Consider the following 18,070-nt stretch of genomic DNA (forward strand, 5'->3'; position numbering starts at 1 on the left):
GTCCTGGCGGCACACCCAGGAGAATGGTGGCGGCGGCGTCCATGGCCGCTGGTGGGCCCGACCTGGCAGCGACGGGGACAGGCCGAGGAGCCAAGGCGCCGGGCCTGGCCGGGTGAGGCGGCGGCAGGGGAAGCTGGGCGAGGTGGTGGCAGGCCCGGGCGGCGGCGGGCCCGGCTGGAGCCACGGGCAGTGGCGGCGGGCCCGGCCGGAGGAGGTGGTGGGCCCGGCCGGGAGGTGGCGGCGGGGGAAGCCAGGAGGAGACGGCGGGCCCGGCCGGGAGGAGGAGGCGGACCCGGCCGGGAGGAGGAGGCGGGCCCGGGGGAAGCCGGAGGAGGCGGCAGGCCCGGCTGGAGGAGGTGGCGGGGGAAGCCGGGCGAGGCAGCAGTGGGCCGGAGCTGCGGGCGGCGGCGGTGGGCCCGGGCAGAGCCCAACTAGAGGCACTAGAGGCCAGCTAGATGCTCTGTGCCCGGGCCCACTAGTATATCTGAATTATCTGCAAGTAGAAGCACTTTCATTGATACTATGACAGGGTGTATTGTTGCCTAGTCAAATCATGTCTTCAGGATTCATGCAATTGCTGTTCTGCGATTTTTAACTAGAGAGGCACTGCAGGCCTTGTACGCCAATTCTAGCCCCATTGCAATGCCTCTGAGGTGCCAATTATTTTGCTTCTGGTTCTGGTCTTGTTTCTGACCAGTCACCACAAATCATGTTGATCAGAAGGGCCCGGAAAGGCTCCAGACCCCATCAAAGAAGTGTGTCCCAGGAAGACCCTTAATACCAGCTTCAGCATCTGCCTACCCCTGTATATGTAGTACTAGGTGTTCCTCTATGTCATGTTTGTTGAAGTGAAAGTATGGGTTTGCTCATGATAAAAAGATAGTACAGAGTTGTACTTTGGATATCACCTAGTGGCTAATTTAAAATTGCCAGTTTAAACAAACATTAATTATGTTTGTTAAAGCTGGCAGAGAACCCAGAGACTCTTATAGTGCCTGCCAGACATCTATACCAGACTGAGGTTACAATCTCAAATGCACTTACTAGGGAGTAAGCCCCACTGAAGACAGTGGAACTTACTTCTGAATAATCATGCATAGGGTTGCACTGAAACCCAGTCAAAACTATTTCCACAGTGCCGCAATGCCCGATTTTGTATCTAAGCAGCCGATTCAGAAACCAGTTAATTGGCTTATGTCCATATACCTGACTCACTGCTTCGTGGAATCCAGACTGCAAGCTTAGATACAGTAATTACTTTTGGAGCATGCTCTTTGACATCTACAAACAATTATTTGTTTATGGGCACATATAGATGTAACATTATTTGAAATGGGGTTACTCTAAAAGCGCACTCACTAACACAAGACAGGTTTGGATAAAACCATTTCTGCTTTATGTCCAAACTTAGGACGGAAAGGCAGGAGGGGGTTCTGCAGCAAAGACCAGTTGTGCACACCATAGATTGACTATGTCATGAGCCAACTTCTTCTGTTATCCCTGAAGCAGTTTTGCAACTATTCTTTTCTACTATTGTGCTTTAAAAAAATTAAGTTGACAAATGAATGTTTAAATAAATAAATGTATATGCTTAAAAACAACAACAACCATGAACAACCCACCATGAAGCATGGTGGGAGAAGCAAGAATGAAGACAGACCAAGGATGGGACCAAATCAGTGGTATGTACATCCGTCATTTACATTGTGAAGATGGACGGAAGGAAGGTTTGACCCATGGAAGGGATTTTTTTTTGCCTGTTTCAATGTTCCATTTTTATCGCTGTCATTTACTGACAGAGGAAATGCTGGCTCATGCAGCAGAGTGTATAGAGAACTTTGTACCTCTTCTATCATGCAGCTGACTGTAGGGATTGTCCCTTTAGCATTGTGGGCAATCAGCCAAAAGTCCAGGGCTAAATCTGCAGGTAGATGTAGGGGAAGAGGTTGTTAAAAAACTACATAACCTATCTGGGTTTGGATTAATTGCCGAGTTGCACAACAAGGGTTTGTTTCCGTTGCAAATGGGTGCATGGAATCAAATATATCATTTTAAAAGTGGGTGACACCTCTTTCCCCTCATTCTCAATAACACTGAATTTGGAATTTTACATTATGTTTTTCAATTTCAGAAACAAACTCAGAAAACTAAATACTGATCTGAAACTGGAAATCAAACAATCTGGTCTAAAATGTAGTCCAGTATTTCCCATAGGCTCCAACTGTCCCTGTTTTCTGGAACCTAGTAAATTATTGCCCCTATTTTTGTCTCTTGGGAGTACCTTCCTCGATCTTTTTTCATGTGATTTGCTAGAGTTGCCATTTTTTAGAGTTCAGCTCCCTCTCTGGAGTATCTAGAAATTAAATATCCAAAAGGGTGTGGGGGATGCATCGTGGCTCTAGTGCACCTGCATGGAAATGGTTGCACAACACTAAGGCACCAGGCATTGCCCAGAATGTAGTGGGTGGAATCCAGCATGTATGAGCAGCGGGCTCAGGCAGTAACCCCCGGCATGAGAAGAATTGCTTGTTACAAGTGTGTTCCTATTTGCATCTGAGAAACTGCTCGTACTAAAAGTAGTATGGAGAACAAGCTAGACACCTTTGCAATGTTAGCTAACAATATTCTATGCTTCTCTCGGGGAAAGGCAGATTATACAAATACTTTTTATTTAGTTGTGTGTTTTTTTCAAATTCATTGTGGAAATCTAGGCTGCTGCTTCTCAAGGTAGCCCTTGTGACATTAATTGCTCTGGGGCTCAGCCCTTCCTGTTTCGACATAGGCACAACGTTTCTTGTAATCTCTTCTACATAAACCTTTACAACAGTAATTTACAGGAAGACGAAAGGAGCAAGCAACTCAAGGTGTGACTTGGGGTCTAAAAGGAAACAAAGCTAAGCACTTTGTGGACCATCCACAGATGGTGAGATGCAAGAGGCTACCTTGCCCATGCTGGGTATTAGGGTAATTCAGCCAAAAGGTTGGGGGGTGGCGGTTGTCTCCTCACCTGCTTGTTTCTTCTGGGACAGAGAGGGATATACTGAGGCTGTTCTCATGAGCAGCTGAGCCCAGGCTTAGCCTGCTGGGATCTGTGTGGATCTCAGCAGTGCTGCCATGGCGCCAAACCCAGTGCCGAAGCCCGGCTCATAACCTGGCTCCTGGGATTGTGGGATTGCCTAGAGTGCCCGTCTCCTGGTTGCATCCCCCAGTGCACTATGCTCGGTGCACTGTGGGATGTTCAGAGGCCAGGATAACGAGTCCCGTCTTCAGAGTGATTTGCCCTGCTCTGCGTTGTACGGAGCAGGGCTGATCGTGTGGGAGCATGCTCCCACCAATGGCAGGTCAATCCTCTCAGGGAAAGGCAAGGTTCGCAAAGCCTTCCCCCTGCCTGCCCACCCGGTAGGTCGTGTGAATGGCCCCACTCTCTTGCATTTGTCCACAAATGCAAAGAACAATACAGAAAGTATTACCACTGGTGTTCTTTCCTGAATGGTTCCACTGTCTGCTTCACGTATGTAGCTGTTTGCAGGATTCCCTGCAAATGAATTTGATTGGAGAGGAACCCAGGTTGAACCCTTCCTCATCTGGAGTTCTGCTCTTCCACAGACCAATTTATAGGGAGCAGCTGGATCCTGCCACATGAAGGTATTAGCTAGACCACTTCCCCGCAATGGGATCTACTTATAACAAGGAAGGCTCCAGCCTGCCACTTGAAAGGAGTTCTGCTCACAATTAGTTTCCAGACGTGCTGAGGAAAATAGCTCTTTAAAAGATATTCACTTGCCCAAGGGAAGGGGGGAAGAAAACAAACAAACTCTTGTCACAGTGGTTTTTAAGACACTAGCTGCAGGGTTGGCCTTTTCATGAGCCAAGGTGAGGCAGTTGCCTCAGGCAGCAGATTACTGGGGCAGCAGCTAGATGGCAAGATGCCTGCTGTCACCATCAGAACAGCTCTTTGGGACTGGTCTGACCTTTGTGAGCAATGTCTCTCTTCATGAGTGTGAGGAGAGAAGAGGCTGCTGGCAAACTTTTGTCCTCCCTGTGCCACTTTCAAAGCTTGCAAGGGTTAATTTTGAAAGGAGGCTGGCTCCCACCAGCGGCATGGGGACAAGGCAGCAATTGGTGGCTCGCCTCAGGAAGTATAGTACCTTGGGCTGTCCCTGATTACCTGGCTGAGGTGAGTTCCGTACCAGCTGTCCCTAAGGACCTATCACCTGAAAAAGAGATGGTATGGACACTGATTAAGGCAACTTAGAACTCTGGTCACCAATAAGCATGCATTGTAAGGCTGGACACAATACAGCTTTCCCCATCTTGATTCTGAATAAGAGAAGAGTTGTTAACATCTTGTGAAGGGGTAAGTAATCTGTGTTACCTGACCTTGAAAATGAACCCTCAGATAATCTCAACTAGCCTGCAAAGTGCTGAGTTTAGGGCTTACAAGTCAGAACCTTTCCAGAGGTTTGAGACTCAAGTGAGCCTCAACACATGATCATGCAACCCAGTTTAGTGGCAGACCAATCTGGGTTCGTTGGTCATGTGGATGGGGGCAAGGCGCCCAAACCCAGGCTTGCCAAAACCAGTAAACCCTGTAAATAAACCATGGCCTTAACTGAGGTTAGTGCACAGCAGGATTACCAGACTTTGGGCTTGGTGGTGTATGGCCGCTTACTGCTCTGTTTTATGGCTTTGGCTGGTGGCCGCCGTGCTTTGAAGGGAGTCCTGCAGCTGGAGGGGCTGTGTTCCATGAATGTGCCACCCCACACAGTCCTCTCTATGGTCGCAGGCTTGTAATGGCTTGAATTGGGCTTGCCCTGTCTCCTGCCCCTGCACAGCCAATTACAGCACGACTCTCTTCCTGAGGTTTTCCCCTTCTTCTAGCAGTGTGGTACATAGTGGGAAGCTTCACTGATTCCTGGGTGGACTTCTGTGTCCTTGCTGGCCACTGTGGCAATTGTGTGCATGTTGACAAAGGCGCTGCTCATGTGACCTGCCACCGCATTAACCTGGGTTAGTCTCCTGCCTAGCCCCAAATGATTGTGTGTTGAGGACTCAGCATCTTTCATTTTAGAAACCAAAATACTGGCCAGAAATATTCATAGTAATGTCCTAGTGGCAATGAGACTCCATTCACAGCTCACTGTAATCACTGTCCCTAATCTGTCAAATTCTCCCACTGAAGACTTACTTACTAAGGAAAAATTCACAAACACACACACCAAGTGCAGTGATACTTCTTTATTGCTTCTCAGGAATGTGCGTTGCTTTCTACTATTCTTTGCTCCCTGCATTCTCATCCTTTGCCCTAGTAATGTCGTGCCTTTAAATGCTCCTCTGCATTTTCACAGTATTAACCTCTTCCTTCTTCTACAGTTCTCAAATTTGCCCTTTACTCTAAACACACGCATACACTCAAAAAAACCCCACCACTTTTTTTTTGCTTAATTTCTCTGTTTGTCTCAGGGTGGGTGGACAAGAAAGAATGTTACCCTGCATGTACGAAACAGAAAAGAGATCTAGATGGGGCCTAGAAATGAGCTACATAGATTTATTAGAATGATGTTCCCAAATGGTGGGTAACATGGAACACATCAGTAAATCATGGAATGCTTCCAACAGCAGGAGAAAATATAGCAGGAACAACTAGAACTAATTATATGTTATAACTTCCCAATCTATAGTGGAAATTGATACGAGCTCCTCCTCCTCCAAAGAAAACCCCAACAAACTCAGACTAAGGGTGTAGATGTATAATGCTAGCAATGTTTTTTTAGTTTATTATGTCATGACATGTTCCAATCGAACATTTCACCATTGCTTTTTAATTCAATTGACAGATGCAGGAAATTCAAATAGCTGTTTTAAATGGTTATTTATTTAATATATGTACATACTGCCCTTCAGTGAATACTTCCAGGGCAGTTCACAAGCAACAGCAAGAACGAAATCATAAATAGAGAATAAAAACAAACAATAAAACAGCAGAGAAAATAGCAGCATTAAATACTTGTCAAATATTAGGCCTGTAACACAAGAATGTTTATTCTTTGGTTGTAAAATGCCCTAAATGTATTGGAGGTCTTGTCATTAAAATGAGTTGTAGAATCACAAGGTTAGAGGCAGTGTTAAAACACAGGCAAATGTGAAAATTACTCCAAAAAGGAAAACTACTCCAAGTGTAAAAGGATTATCTTGACATTTCAATGCTACTGAAATATCAAGAAGGAATCCAGAAAGGAAAAGGAGCCCAATATACATACTAGGAAGGCTTACAAAAATGGAGCAGCAGACATTTTTTTTGTTTAAAATGTCTAGGTCACTAAATGGTACCAAATATTTCACATTCTGGACTAACGGTTTTGCAGAGGAGCTATTATGCTGACTTCTGGTAAACATAAAGTGAAAGGCTGACTGGAGAAGCTATATGCAACAGAAATAGGAGGCGAAAAAATAGGAACAGAGAGACTTTCAGCAAAACTATGTAATTGTCAAAGTAATATACTGTTTTATATTATGCACAGAAAGGACCAGCTTGCTGGCAAGTGAGTGTGTTTCTGCTCTTCAGTTAGAGTGCTCACTGAATGATATTCAGAGCAGATAATACCAATGCAAAGGGTCTGAAAAGGCTATGCAAATTACAAATAAGTGAACAGGACATGCTGAATCAAAAGAATACGAAAATAAGTAATGCAGTTATAATTAAGAGGAAAATAGATTAGCAGAGAATAGGAGTGCAATCCAAGCATAGTGTGCAACAGGTTTGGAGCTGGCTCCTAGATCTACTTCCAAGAGGAATGGCATGTCATTACAAACTTAATGTTCATTCTCATATCAGAAGCATGCCCCGCCGCACAATTTGGTGGTTGCAAAGCTTAAACATAACTAGAATCCCTGTCTTTAGTGTAGATATTTGGGGACAGCTGTGGTTATTCATGGGCAGGACACTCTGCACATGCTCAGGAGCACTCTTCTTTATTATTGTTTCACAACCTCCAATGTTTGACTTTTAAATCAAAACAGGATCCAGAACTTGGCTCTGATTAAGCCCTTGCTTATTATACAGCTTCACTTGGAATGATACTGACTTCTTGTAAGATGTGACTCCTTAGTTTGCTATCTCTGCCCCTTGTAACTGTTGTCTGGCATAATTTTATTCCCTCCTTCAGGCCTCCTAACACCCACTTCGTTACAATAGCTTGTGGTTGCCACCTGAAAGGAGAATTCCATGTGCCAACTTCAGTATGGAAACCTAAGGAGTTGTAGCACTAGCACCACAATCACAGGGAGAACCATTTCACATAAACATGTTCCTATATACAAGAGTGCCCATACAACTCTCCTTTCAAGAAGCAGCCATACCACTATTGAAATACGTATGTGAATGTGGTCTAATGGCTGGCTGGCTCAGACCATAAGTGTCTCTATGAGGAATCTGCTAAAAAGCAACTCCTGATGGTTCTTCTCCACATGGAGGCTGCAACGTGTAAATGCTAATTGCACTATGCAGAAACCATTTCCCATGGCCTCCACATGGAGTCATAATCTGGGAGGCATACATAGATTCTAAGTAATGATAGCAAAACCCTTGTGAAGCAATGGGGGAAAGAAAAATCCTGGTTCCTTCTCTTGATAGGTCATTGCACAGAGAGAAAGGCCCTTCACTGCTTCCTTTGTTTGTCAATCAGGCCAGAGGCTTTTCTTTCATTGGCCAGAACATAGAAAAATGGGAGGGGGAGGAGATAACCGAAGAGAGGCTACCTGTACAGTTGGCCCCCAGTTGATGAAACACCTTTTTAAAAACCCATTCATTCGCAAAAGAATTTATTAGAAGAATGTAAGCTCATGCAGACAAATCTGTACCCTTCCTCCCCCACCCAGTCTGGATAATCTGTCCAGCCTGAATAATGAAGGATCCTGCCTTGAAATGGGGAGGGGTGGGGAAGGTTGGACCTCATGCCTATTTTTTCCTGTTCAGCTGCATGACTGCAACCCTAAATAGTCTCTGAGGCGGTTCTCACGACCACCAAAGAGCGGGCTAAGGGAGCCTAGCCCACTTTTTGGCAGCCGTGTGCTGCCACGGGAGCCAAGCGGCTCCCGGCAAAAACCCGCCCTAAGTACCCCTCCCCTTAGCCCAGGTAAGCAGAGCAAGCACTCTGCTAACCAGGGTTAATGGATCGTGTGCTGCTGCAGCGCGGCTCCGTGCCAAGGCAGCTCACGAGGAGACGCCCGACCGGGAGGCTAAAAAGCAGCCTCCTGGCTTGGGGGTCTCTCCAGCATGCTCTGTGCGCTTGCACAGAGCATGCTGAAACTTCCAGGGGCCACGCGGCTTGGAACTCCCAAGCCCTCACCAGCTCCGTAATGGAGCCGACAGTCGTGTGGGCGGCCGATCTGGGCGCCCAGGGCATACTGAAGGATCGTGTGTGGGGAGAGCGGGCTAAGCACATAACCCTATCTGGTTATATAACCACATAACCCTATCTGGCAGTTCCCACTGATCATGGGAACTGCCTCTCTCTGTCCTCTGGAGCAGGTTTGGGTTGGGTTTTTTTAAAAATACATTTATATCCTGCCCAGAGTGCTGTATGTGATTATGTTTCTCCTCACAACAACCCTGTGAGGTAGGTTAGGCTGAGAGGGAAGTGACTGGTTCAGAGCCACACAGTGAGGCAATTCTCAAGAGCATGTAAAACCAGGCTAAGGGAGCCCAGCCCAGTTTTGCACACTCTTGAGAACCACCGGGCTCAAAAAGAGAGAGAACCACTGGGCTCGAAGGTGAGCCAGGTCGCTCCATGGCAGCAAGCCCGCCTAAACAGCCACCCTTTCAAGTGAGGTTAACAGAGCAAGCATTCCGTTACCCTCTGTTTTTTTATCATGTTGCAGCGCACCTAGCCCACTTGGGGGGGGAGGGGCACTCACAATAATTCACTGCACATTCACATGGTGCATTATTTGGGCTCCGGAGGGCAGGGCACCTGATCCCGACCCCGGAGCGGCTGAGAGAGGCGCGGGAGGCCTGCAGGAGAGATTATCAGAACCATTTCTGATAATCTGTGGGGAAGGTAAGTAAAACCCTCCTTCCCCACAGATAGCCCCTAGCTCTTCACACGGATCGTGTGAAGTTTCACTGAGTTTCTTAGTCCAGTGCTCTAACCACTACACCACACTGGCTCTTTCTACATTACTGAATACTACATAATACAACAGCACAAAGTCTGCATTAATCAAATAACTACTTGGCATTACTAGAGCATGTTGGGTTTTCATTCTTCTTCAGAGATCAGCCATGATGCTTTCCATTCCCTGTGACACTAGAAAGTCAGTGGCAACTCTATAAAAATTTGGTGGGCAAGACCAGAGTTCTCTGCATGCTGGCAGGTAATCAACGGACAGCTATTGCAGCCCATGGCTAAATAGTGTGTCACTGCCTTGTGAACAGAACTTTAATTATTTACCTATCAGGGACTGGTTTATATATGTATGTACAGCAGTTGATTACAGTACACAGAAGTACTTCTCAGACATTCATGTGCGGCAAAATGAATGTGTATTAAGAAGCAGTGGCATTATGACAGCAGGTTCTGTCCCTGACCTACACAGAGTCAGAATGACTTAGAGGAGGGGTTCTTAAACTTGGCTTCCCAGATATTGTTGGATTACCACTCTCATCATCCTCAACCATTGTGGCTGGGGATGAGGGGGGCTGTAGTCCAACGACATCTGGGGACCCCAGGGGCGTAACTATAATAGGGCAAGGGGAGACAGTTGTCTGGAGGCCCACTGCCTTGCCCCCCCGAGGCAAGTCACATGACTGACTCCCCCAGCCGCGCACCCGCCCGGGCTTCCTTCAATTGTATTCATCCCCCAAAATTGATGTGGGTGTTAAGACCTGGAGCTACCAGAACAGCATGTCTTTCTCTAGTACCATTAAATGGCTTGCATCATCCACAGTTTACAAAACCTTAAAAAAAATAATTTAGGATGATGTTCTATTATGGTGTGCGCGCACGCACACACACACACACACATATATGTATATATATATAACTATGCTTTTTGTTACCACTATTCAGCCTCATTTAAGATTTCTTTACTTCATGAGCTGAGCTTCAGTGAGGGGGGGCCCCATTTTAAAATCTTGTCTCTGGGCCCACTACAACCTTGCTACGCCCCTGGACCCAAGTCCGAGAATTCCTGCCTTAGATAGTTCCTGCATATACAGCTATATAAGCAGAGGGCTCTCTACATGCAGGGTTTCCAGTCTTGTGAAGAAAACTATCCAGTTTTACACATAGGAGCTTTCTGTCATCATAACGAACACACAAAGGTCAGGGTCAAAACTGCTGCTGAAGTACTGCTCCTGTTCCTCCGCAAATATCCATTTTATCCTACATACACCTCCCTTCTTCTCTCAGATTCTAAATACTGATATCACTTTTAATGTCGACAGTTTTTGCTCTAGGGCTTGCTTTATTAGGAAACAGATGGTCAAATCTGTAACACAAATTCCTAAGAGTGCTGGTTTTTGAATCTGATGTGTAATGAGTTAATGATTAAGGTAGTTTTATAGTAAGAAGTAAGAGCCCTTATAACTCTGTATTTTGTTGGTTGTGTTTGTTGCTGTTTCCTAGTCTTGGACTGTGATAAAAAAAGAATTGAATTTCATCCTAAAGGGACATCAGAAAAGGGCTACTATTTGGCAGTTGAATGCATGTACTGACCAGACTGAAATGCATTGTGTTTATGGTGTGGAAGTTCTGTCTGTCACATCTATAGGGCCATCTGTGAAAGGATGCTCACACAGGCACGTCATTGCAACAATCAAGTTATTACTTAAGATCACTTTCTCAAGATGCATGTGAGAACCATGTCTCAAGTTAACCAGGGATCATGTATGAAGCAAGAAAAGACCTCCCCGCTCCCTCCAGAGCGTTTGACCTTGACTTGCTTCAGCCTGAAACACAACTTATGTAAAAAGCTCTGAGGCAAATAAAACCAAGTCTGAAGTGAGAAAAGTAGTACTTATTTTTCTAGGAATAGAAAAGCTAATGTGTGTGTGTGTGGGGGGGGGGACCCTTTAAAATATCTTCTGGGGAAAATATTTTAGCAAATCATAATTAATGGTTGAGTGATACATTTGGGTTCCAAACAGAAAAAGAAGACAGACAGTTATGAAAGAAAGGCTGATGGCTATTAACCATCAAGAAAGCAAAACAACTTTTAGCAAGAATTAATATTAAGGCACTGAATATTATCTGCTGTCAAAGACAGGATACTGGTATGGATAGGCCAGCCTGCTAAACCAATTATGCTTTCCTGACATAACGTGAAATCTCGTTTAAAAATAAATAAATAACAGGAAATGTGCACCACAGATCTGAATTTTCAGAAGTGCCAAGTACCTGTCAGAGTGGATTGTTGTCTTGAGCTGAATAGAACAAGTGGTCAGTGCCTCATTGGGATCAGGCAATAAGTGTGACCTGAGGTCACAGGTCATTGCAGTTTGAACTGGATCCGGCAGCTCCGTCTCTGTTTAAATACCTGCAATATACAGGTCTAATTAAAAAACCACCATTAAAATCCTGTCCTCCCAACCCATTGTCCTTGGAACTTGGTTATTTTAAGGGTGTTTATTATTATTATTATTTCTAATAGCAACCTGAAGTGTTGTACCATCTCAGGTCGACAAAAGCAGCAGACAATGAGAGAGTTAAAATCCACTACGAAGTGTCAGCTACGCTTTGGCTTTTATAACCTGCTTACTAATAAGTATTTATTGTGCAGGGATCTGCAAAGCATTAGGGCTGCAAACAGAAGCTTACGGTCAATCCCTCCCCCACCCCCCTCCTCAAAACAAAGAGAGAAAAATGTGCACCAACAAGAAAAACAGCGGGAGCAGGGTGGAGGGGAGGGTAGAAAACCATCCACAGCTCTCTCTCACAGCTAGCCCCACCCCACCCTCCCCAAACTTCACCATCTTCCAATCAGCACCCGCGAGAGCCGGGAAAGTTACTGATCCAGCTTACCCGATCTTCCCCTCTCGTTAAGGGGGCGGTGGGAGGGTGTCAAGTTGAAAGCGAGGGCTTATTTGCATGGCCCAATGGGGTGGCTGCATGCAAACCAGGCGCGAGACGGTTGGCTGGGGGTTGGCAGGTTAACTCCGGCCAAGGAAGTCTTTGTCCCTCAGAGTGGCTGGCTGTGTGGAGGAGCGGCGGCGGGGAGCGGGCGGTGCGAGGGCTCAGCGTGCGCAGGAACTGCAAAGGTTGAGGGGAGGAAAACCGGGACGGAGCCCTCGCTGCTGCTGCTGGGACGTGGAGCAAAGTGCAGCAGCGGCTGCGGATTGATTGTTCGAGTGACACGCGCCAGAGGTTCGCCTGAGGGCAGGCAGGGCAAACGCGGAGCGCGTTCCCCTCGTCAAACAGAAGAAGAGACCAAAAAAAAAAAAAAAAAAAAAGCAGGGCGCCCGGATCCAGCTGCTTCTCCCATTCCCTCGTTGCAGGGAGCCGCAGCTGCAACATGACTCTGGAAGAGCTGGCTGGGGACCACCAGGCTTTGGGAAGGTACATAGTCCATAGCTCGCTAGATCGGTTTGGGTGGCTGCAATCTGAAGTGCGCCTGATGAGCGGGATGTGGAGGAGGAGGAGGACGACGACGACAGTGTTGGGAAGGAAGACCACGCCACTCGCCCTTGCCGGCCGGCGGCGGTCAGCGCCACCTCACAGCTGGCGGGGGACGAGCGGGCGAAAGTGGAAAGCGATTGTGCAAAAATGCCTGAAGGGGAGCTGGGAAGAGGCGGTGCGAGGGAAAGGAGATCCGTCAGAGAGAGAGAGAGAGACGGGCAGAAAACTGGGAAGCGCTGTGTGTGTGTGTGTGAGAGAGAGAGGGGGGGGGGGGGAGTGAAGTGCGGTAAGGCTCTTTCCTGACAGGATAGAAATCAATACACGCTTAAATCCGAATAACGTACAAGTAGAAACCATTTCCCTGTAGCCAGCTCTCCCTCCCACTTCTTGAGGAATAGATATCTTGGGATTTAAGGGGATAGTTTAGCTCGGCAACTTCCTCAACTTTGCAGGATAGGAGGGCGCAACAGTGCGTGTTTGGCGCGGGTGTGTGTGTGAGGTGTTCCTCTTTTGACAGGTGGTCTAGGTTTTCCGATATTGTTCCCTTTAAGCTGGAGTTTGAGAATTTTAAAAACTGATTAGAATCTCTTGCTTCCCCCCCCCCCTTTTCGGCTGCCATCAGCATGGAGAAGGTAGGAGATGCGCTGGAAGAAGTCCTAAGCAAAGCCTTGAGTCAGAGAAGCATCACCATTGGGGTGTATGAGGCTGCCAAACTGCTCAACGTGTAAGTGAGAATTGACTTTCTGGTGCCTTATTGTGTTGACCAACAACACAACCAGGTCCACCCACCATTTTTGGGCTACTGTGCCTGCCAGCTTGTGGGATTCTCTCATTCTGGTTCTACTTGAGGGGACTAGTGCAGTTAAGCAGTTGTCCTGCACTTAAGATTATTTATATTATGCGGACGGAAAAATCTCTGGGTATCCATATGGACAAATATAGTCATGGAAATGTTTATCCTCTTTGGGTGTGTGTCACCACATAGGCACAGAGTTTTCTCTATGGGTCAGATTTCAGCAGAACGTCTCTCCCCTTTACCCACAATGCCAGAGTTCTAGGCACCTAGTGACAGTTGATACAATGGGAACTGCTGACTAGCTTTTTAATTCAGTCTGATTCAATTGAATATAATCAGATCCACTCTTTTTAAAACATCTCCTTTGTTTGCCTTGATTGTAGATGTTGAGCACTTGAAAACTCAATTCCTATTTGATGTGTGTGAAGGATCAGGCACATAGAATATAATGGTAATGCCTGTTCTGTATATAGGCAGTCTAGTTTGCCTGTATTTGTATACCTTGTGATTCTAATTCCTGTTTTGACATGTTCAGTCACTGTAAAATGCATTATTGTTTGGGCTGTGATTAACTTAGCCTGCATTGTTTTATCCCTGCAGGGATCCGGATAACGTGGTGCTTTGTCTGTTAGCTGCAGATGAGGAAGACAAGCAGGATGTTGCTTTACAAATTCATTTCACCCTGATTCAAGCTTTCTGCTGTGAGAATGACATCAACATACTTCGAGTCAGCAACCCAAGCCGGCTAGCTGAGCTGCTGCTCCTAGGGGCAAGCGGAGGGGGTGACCAGCCTGCAGACCTGCACTGTGTGCTTGTAACAGTAAGTGCTGCATTTCATTAACATTGGGGCCCAAAAGCTGCTGGACCAGGGTGACTTGATTATTGCTTCAGAACTTCTCTTTTTCTTTCAGCTACAAGGAAGTATTTCCTTGAAATGGCTGGAATCATAAAATTGCAATTTTTTTAAATTTTTTTTAAACCTGCTTTAAAGAGGAGTTAGGATTCTAACTCCGTAAAAAAACAAAAAAAAAAACTATCTAAGTTTGGCAAGTATCTCGGCCAGTTTGTTTGGCATCCTTGCATTTGTGCATCTGGCTCCTGGCTTTAATCAGCATGACCTTTCCTATAGTTAGCCCTTTCCTCTACACAAGTCATATTGCAGTCTCTGCTTTGATCAAAGGGATTTTCAAAGCACAGACATGTTCAAACATGTTCTATCCTGTTGACAACAGGAGAGAACAACCCCATGAGTCACCTTTCTACAGTAACTCCCTGCCTATATTTGTCTTTCCTTATTACTAATTGGCTCAGAGGTCATTATTAGATAGCCCAGTTTAACTGTGACGAAAAGACTGGTCACTGTCACTTAATGACACACTTATGGAATTGAATGTGCTTTCTGGGCTGTTGAATTGTTAACCATAGTTCAGAAAACACAGTCCAAGCAACGGGTTGCCTGTGCCTGCGTTTGTACTGTCGTATGTGTTTAATCTGTTTAATAAAAGAGGTACATAGAAGGGAAAATTCAGTCAAGGTAATCTTTTGAATAAGCCAGTTTATTGGAAAGCAACTTTGGTTGAAAAGCCCTATGTTAAAAATGTGAGGTTTGCTTAAAAATCAATGACCTGATCCTGCAAACATTCATACATGTTCTTCTCTCTACATGGTTTAAAAAAAAAAAAGCATGCACAGCACTAAGCAATTATTTGGTTAATGCTTGTTCTGTATTCCAAGCTCTGCTAATGCTATAGATGCATAATACAGCCAAAAATGGTAATGAAGTAATATTAAGGCTACTGCTTAATCTTTATCCAAAGCCGTATATAGACAACTTCCTAAAATATGCTAGATGACTTAAGTGGTTTCTACGCTAATTTAAGTCCTACAAAAAGAGTTAAATGTGGGGTTTTCTGTTGGACAATAAATATCAACTGCAGACTTTATTCTCCTGCTGATTGTAAATTCCAGAATATCCTGCAGACCCTGGTGTATGCAAACAGCTAGATCTAAAGAAACCTAAATGATTTTCTGTTACTGCAGAACAGAAGTTCAGGGATGTGACCTAGCTTTGTACAAGGACAGTTCCTTGCTAGAACTCTCTCTGGCACTAACAGATAGGCTTGTTTTACTATTAGCAACATCTCATTTTATGCTGATGCGACAACTTTCTCTGTTCTCTCCTCCCTCTACAGAATCCACATGCTTCCCAGTGGAAGGATCCAGCCCTGAGTCAGCTGATCTGCTTCTGCCGGGAAAGCCGCTACATGGATCAGTGGGTCCCAGTGATTAACCTTCCTGAACGGTGACGACACATGGATGAAGCTGAACTGAACAACAAAAAATGCACTGAAGTTTCAAAACACTTTAGTAGTTTGCTCAGGAAGTAAAACTTTCCCAGCCTGGCACAAGGATTACAGTAACTGATGTCAAGTGGGTAGTTGAGCTACACGTTGCGTGAAAGGGAAGAGCTTTTGATTTTGCTGTGGGAAAATGGACCTGAAAGCAGAAGCTGTGTTGAAAGAGCAAGAGGAAGTCGGACCTCTGCAAGAGGATTCTGAAAGCAGCATGGCAGAGATCCTTCAGAACACACCAGAGGTGCTTTGTTGGAGTTATAAAAGAGCAACTTTTAGTTTGGTTTTAAATACTTTTCACTTTTAAAAACTAAAAGGGTTAATAATTCTTAAATTCTTAATTTGTTTCAACATGCTGAGTTATGTTTTTATTCTAAGAAATACTAAGTTATTTTATGATGCTGGTGAAAAAAATATTTATGCTAGGGATTTTCAAGAGCATCCTGCTTGCACCACTTCTATTTAAAAATGTTTGAACAGCTACCTTTTAGTAAATTGTTTGAAACGACTGTGTTCACTGAAATAAAAATTTAAAACACAAAGTTGGAGTACTTCGGTTTTGTGACAGCATTTGATAGGACAAGGAGTTGGTTTTGGTGACACTTTCTGGAAAGCTGATCGCTACAGACACAAGATTATACTGATCTAGGGCATTTATACATTCTGACACGTTGACCTTTGCACAACACTTTACAATAGTATTTCATCTGTAAGTAATGGGGGCCTTTGAAGGTAGAAATAGTAGTGCTGTTTTGCTTTCAGCATCACAGGCTACATGTGCACTTCTGTACAAGATAATGGGGAGCACAAGATCTTCAAAAATCTCACAAAAGTCAGTGGGAAAAGGTTGGCCTTGCTATCCTTTAGCACTAGCTTGGTGGCCACTCCAAGGATGCACATGAACTGCGCTTCAAGCACATTTTAGTTGTGGGGCCTGGGAGCTTTAAGAGTAGAGCAGGTCCTTACATGCTCTCTGCCACCCCATGTAGCTCCCTGCTGGGGTGGCACTCATCCTAAGAAGTCTGTGCATGCCCAGGTGCTATTTGTGTGGTCAGCGACACCATGCTGACCATGCAAATGGCATGGATGCCATGTGTGTGCTTGGGATGCATGCCACCCCAGCAGGCAGCTGCATGGGGCAGCAGAGAGCAGGTAAGAACCTGTTCTCTTTCTGAAAGCAGCTGGTTCACACATCCAAAATGTGCTTGGTTTGTGCTCATCCCCAGACCACTCCTGCCTGAGGGTTGCACAGTGCCTGAAAGATCAACTCAAGTTTACAAGAAAATCAGTGGTGCAGGCTTTGGCAAGGGAAGGAGCTGTTGCTAGTTACATTCTGGAAAATAGCCAGGAAGTGCCACACCTTTGATGATCTTCTCAACCATATTTTCATGGTTGAGGCATTCAGAATTGGAGCAAATACATTCAGTTCCTCAAGAAAATGCATTTCCAGATAACAAAAGATTGCCCTGAGTGCTGGGGGGCGGGGCGGAAATGTTCTCATATAGAAAGGCTCTATGATGGATTATTTGGCGTAATTAAAGGTAAAGTTATGCCATCAAGTCAGTGGCGACCACAGAGCCATGTGGTTGTTTTTGGTAGAATACAGGAGGGGGTTGCCATCTCCTGTGCAGTATGAGATGATGTCTTTCAGAATCTTCCTATATTGCTGCTGCCCAATATAGGTGTTTCCCATAGTCTCGGAAACATACCAGCAGGAATTCGAAAAGGCAACCTCTTGCTCGCTAGGCAAGTTATTTCCCTGCTGTGTCATTAGGTGGCTTGGTCTTATTGCATTACAGCTAAAAACTTGCTATAAAACTAAAACAAATCAAATGCCCAAAGCCTCCTCACTTCTCTCAATGCAGGTGATGTTTGAAAGATAAGTGCCTCCTGATTAAACAAGTCATTAAGTGTATAAAAACATCTTAATTACCTGAAGCAAGAAACACTTCTAGAATCAGGAGCAAGCTGGAGAAAAGGATGCCTAAAAAGAGCAATGGGACAATTAAAGCAGTGAGCACTTTCACATGGGGTCAGGCTAGCATAAATGATGCAAATGTACTCTTTGAGCTATCTATGATTCCTGTTCTAATTAGGGCTGGGCTGAAATGATTTGGTGTCCGAATTGCTAGCACAATCCCTTTAAAAACAAGCACTTCCACAGCCCCTTTTACAAGGAGGAGAACAGGGCCATACCTGTGCCTCCCACTCACACCGCCACTTCTGTAATCTGGCAGTCCTTCTGGATATCTTTGCACACCAGCGGGGCATCTCCCAGCTGCCCCTGTGGATGGTATGGAGGCCAT

At 45.4% G+C, this 18,070-nt stretch overlaps 1 protein-coding gene across 1 annotated transcript; it reads left to right on the forward strand.

Annotated features, from left to right (window-relative positions):
• Positions 1-12,192: 12,192 nt before the first annotated feature.
• Positions 12,193-16,306, forward strand: GADD45A (growth arrest and DNA damage inducible alpha). Its single transcript, XM_053247763.1, has 4 exons — positions 12,193-12,557; positions 13,240-13,341; positions 14,014-14,233; positions 15,606-16,306. The coding sequence occupies exons 1-4, from the start codon at positions 12,514-12,516 to the stop codon at positions 15,717-15,719; spliced, it is 480 nt and encodes a 159-aa protein (XP_053103738.1). The 5' UTR covers positions 12,193-12,513; the 3' UTR covers positions 15,720-16,306.
• Positions 16,307-18,070: the final 1,764 nt, after the last annotated feature.

The sequence above is a fragment of the Hemicordylus capensis genome, chromosome 4, assembly GCF_027244095.1.
Source record: "Hemicordylus capensis ecotype Gifberg chromosome 4, rHemCap1.1.pri, whole genome shotgun sequence".
Taxonomy (NCBI): domain Eukaryota; kingdom Metazoa; phylum Chordata; class Lepidosauria; order Squamata; family Cordylidae; genus Hemicordylus; species Hemicordylus capensis.

Bases quoted from the DNA above. Each gene is read 5' to 3' on its own strand.
- GADD45A (XM_053247763.1), top strand. From the start codon at position 12,514: ATGACTCTGGAAGAGCTGGCTGGGGACCACCAGGCTTTGGGAAG. The intron at 12,558-13,239 runs GTACATAGTCCA...GGCTGCCATCAG, and splicing joins GACCACCAGGCTTTGGGAAG to CATGGAGAAGGTAGGAGATG. The intron at 13,342-14,013 runs GTAAGTGAGAAT...TTATCCCTGCAG, and splicing joins GCTGCCAAACTGCTCAACGT to GGATCCGGATAACGTGGTGC.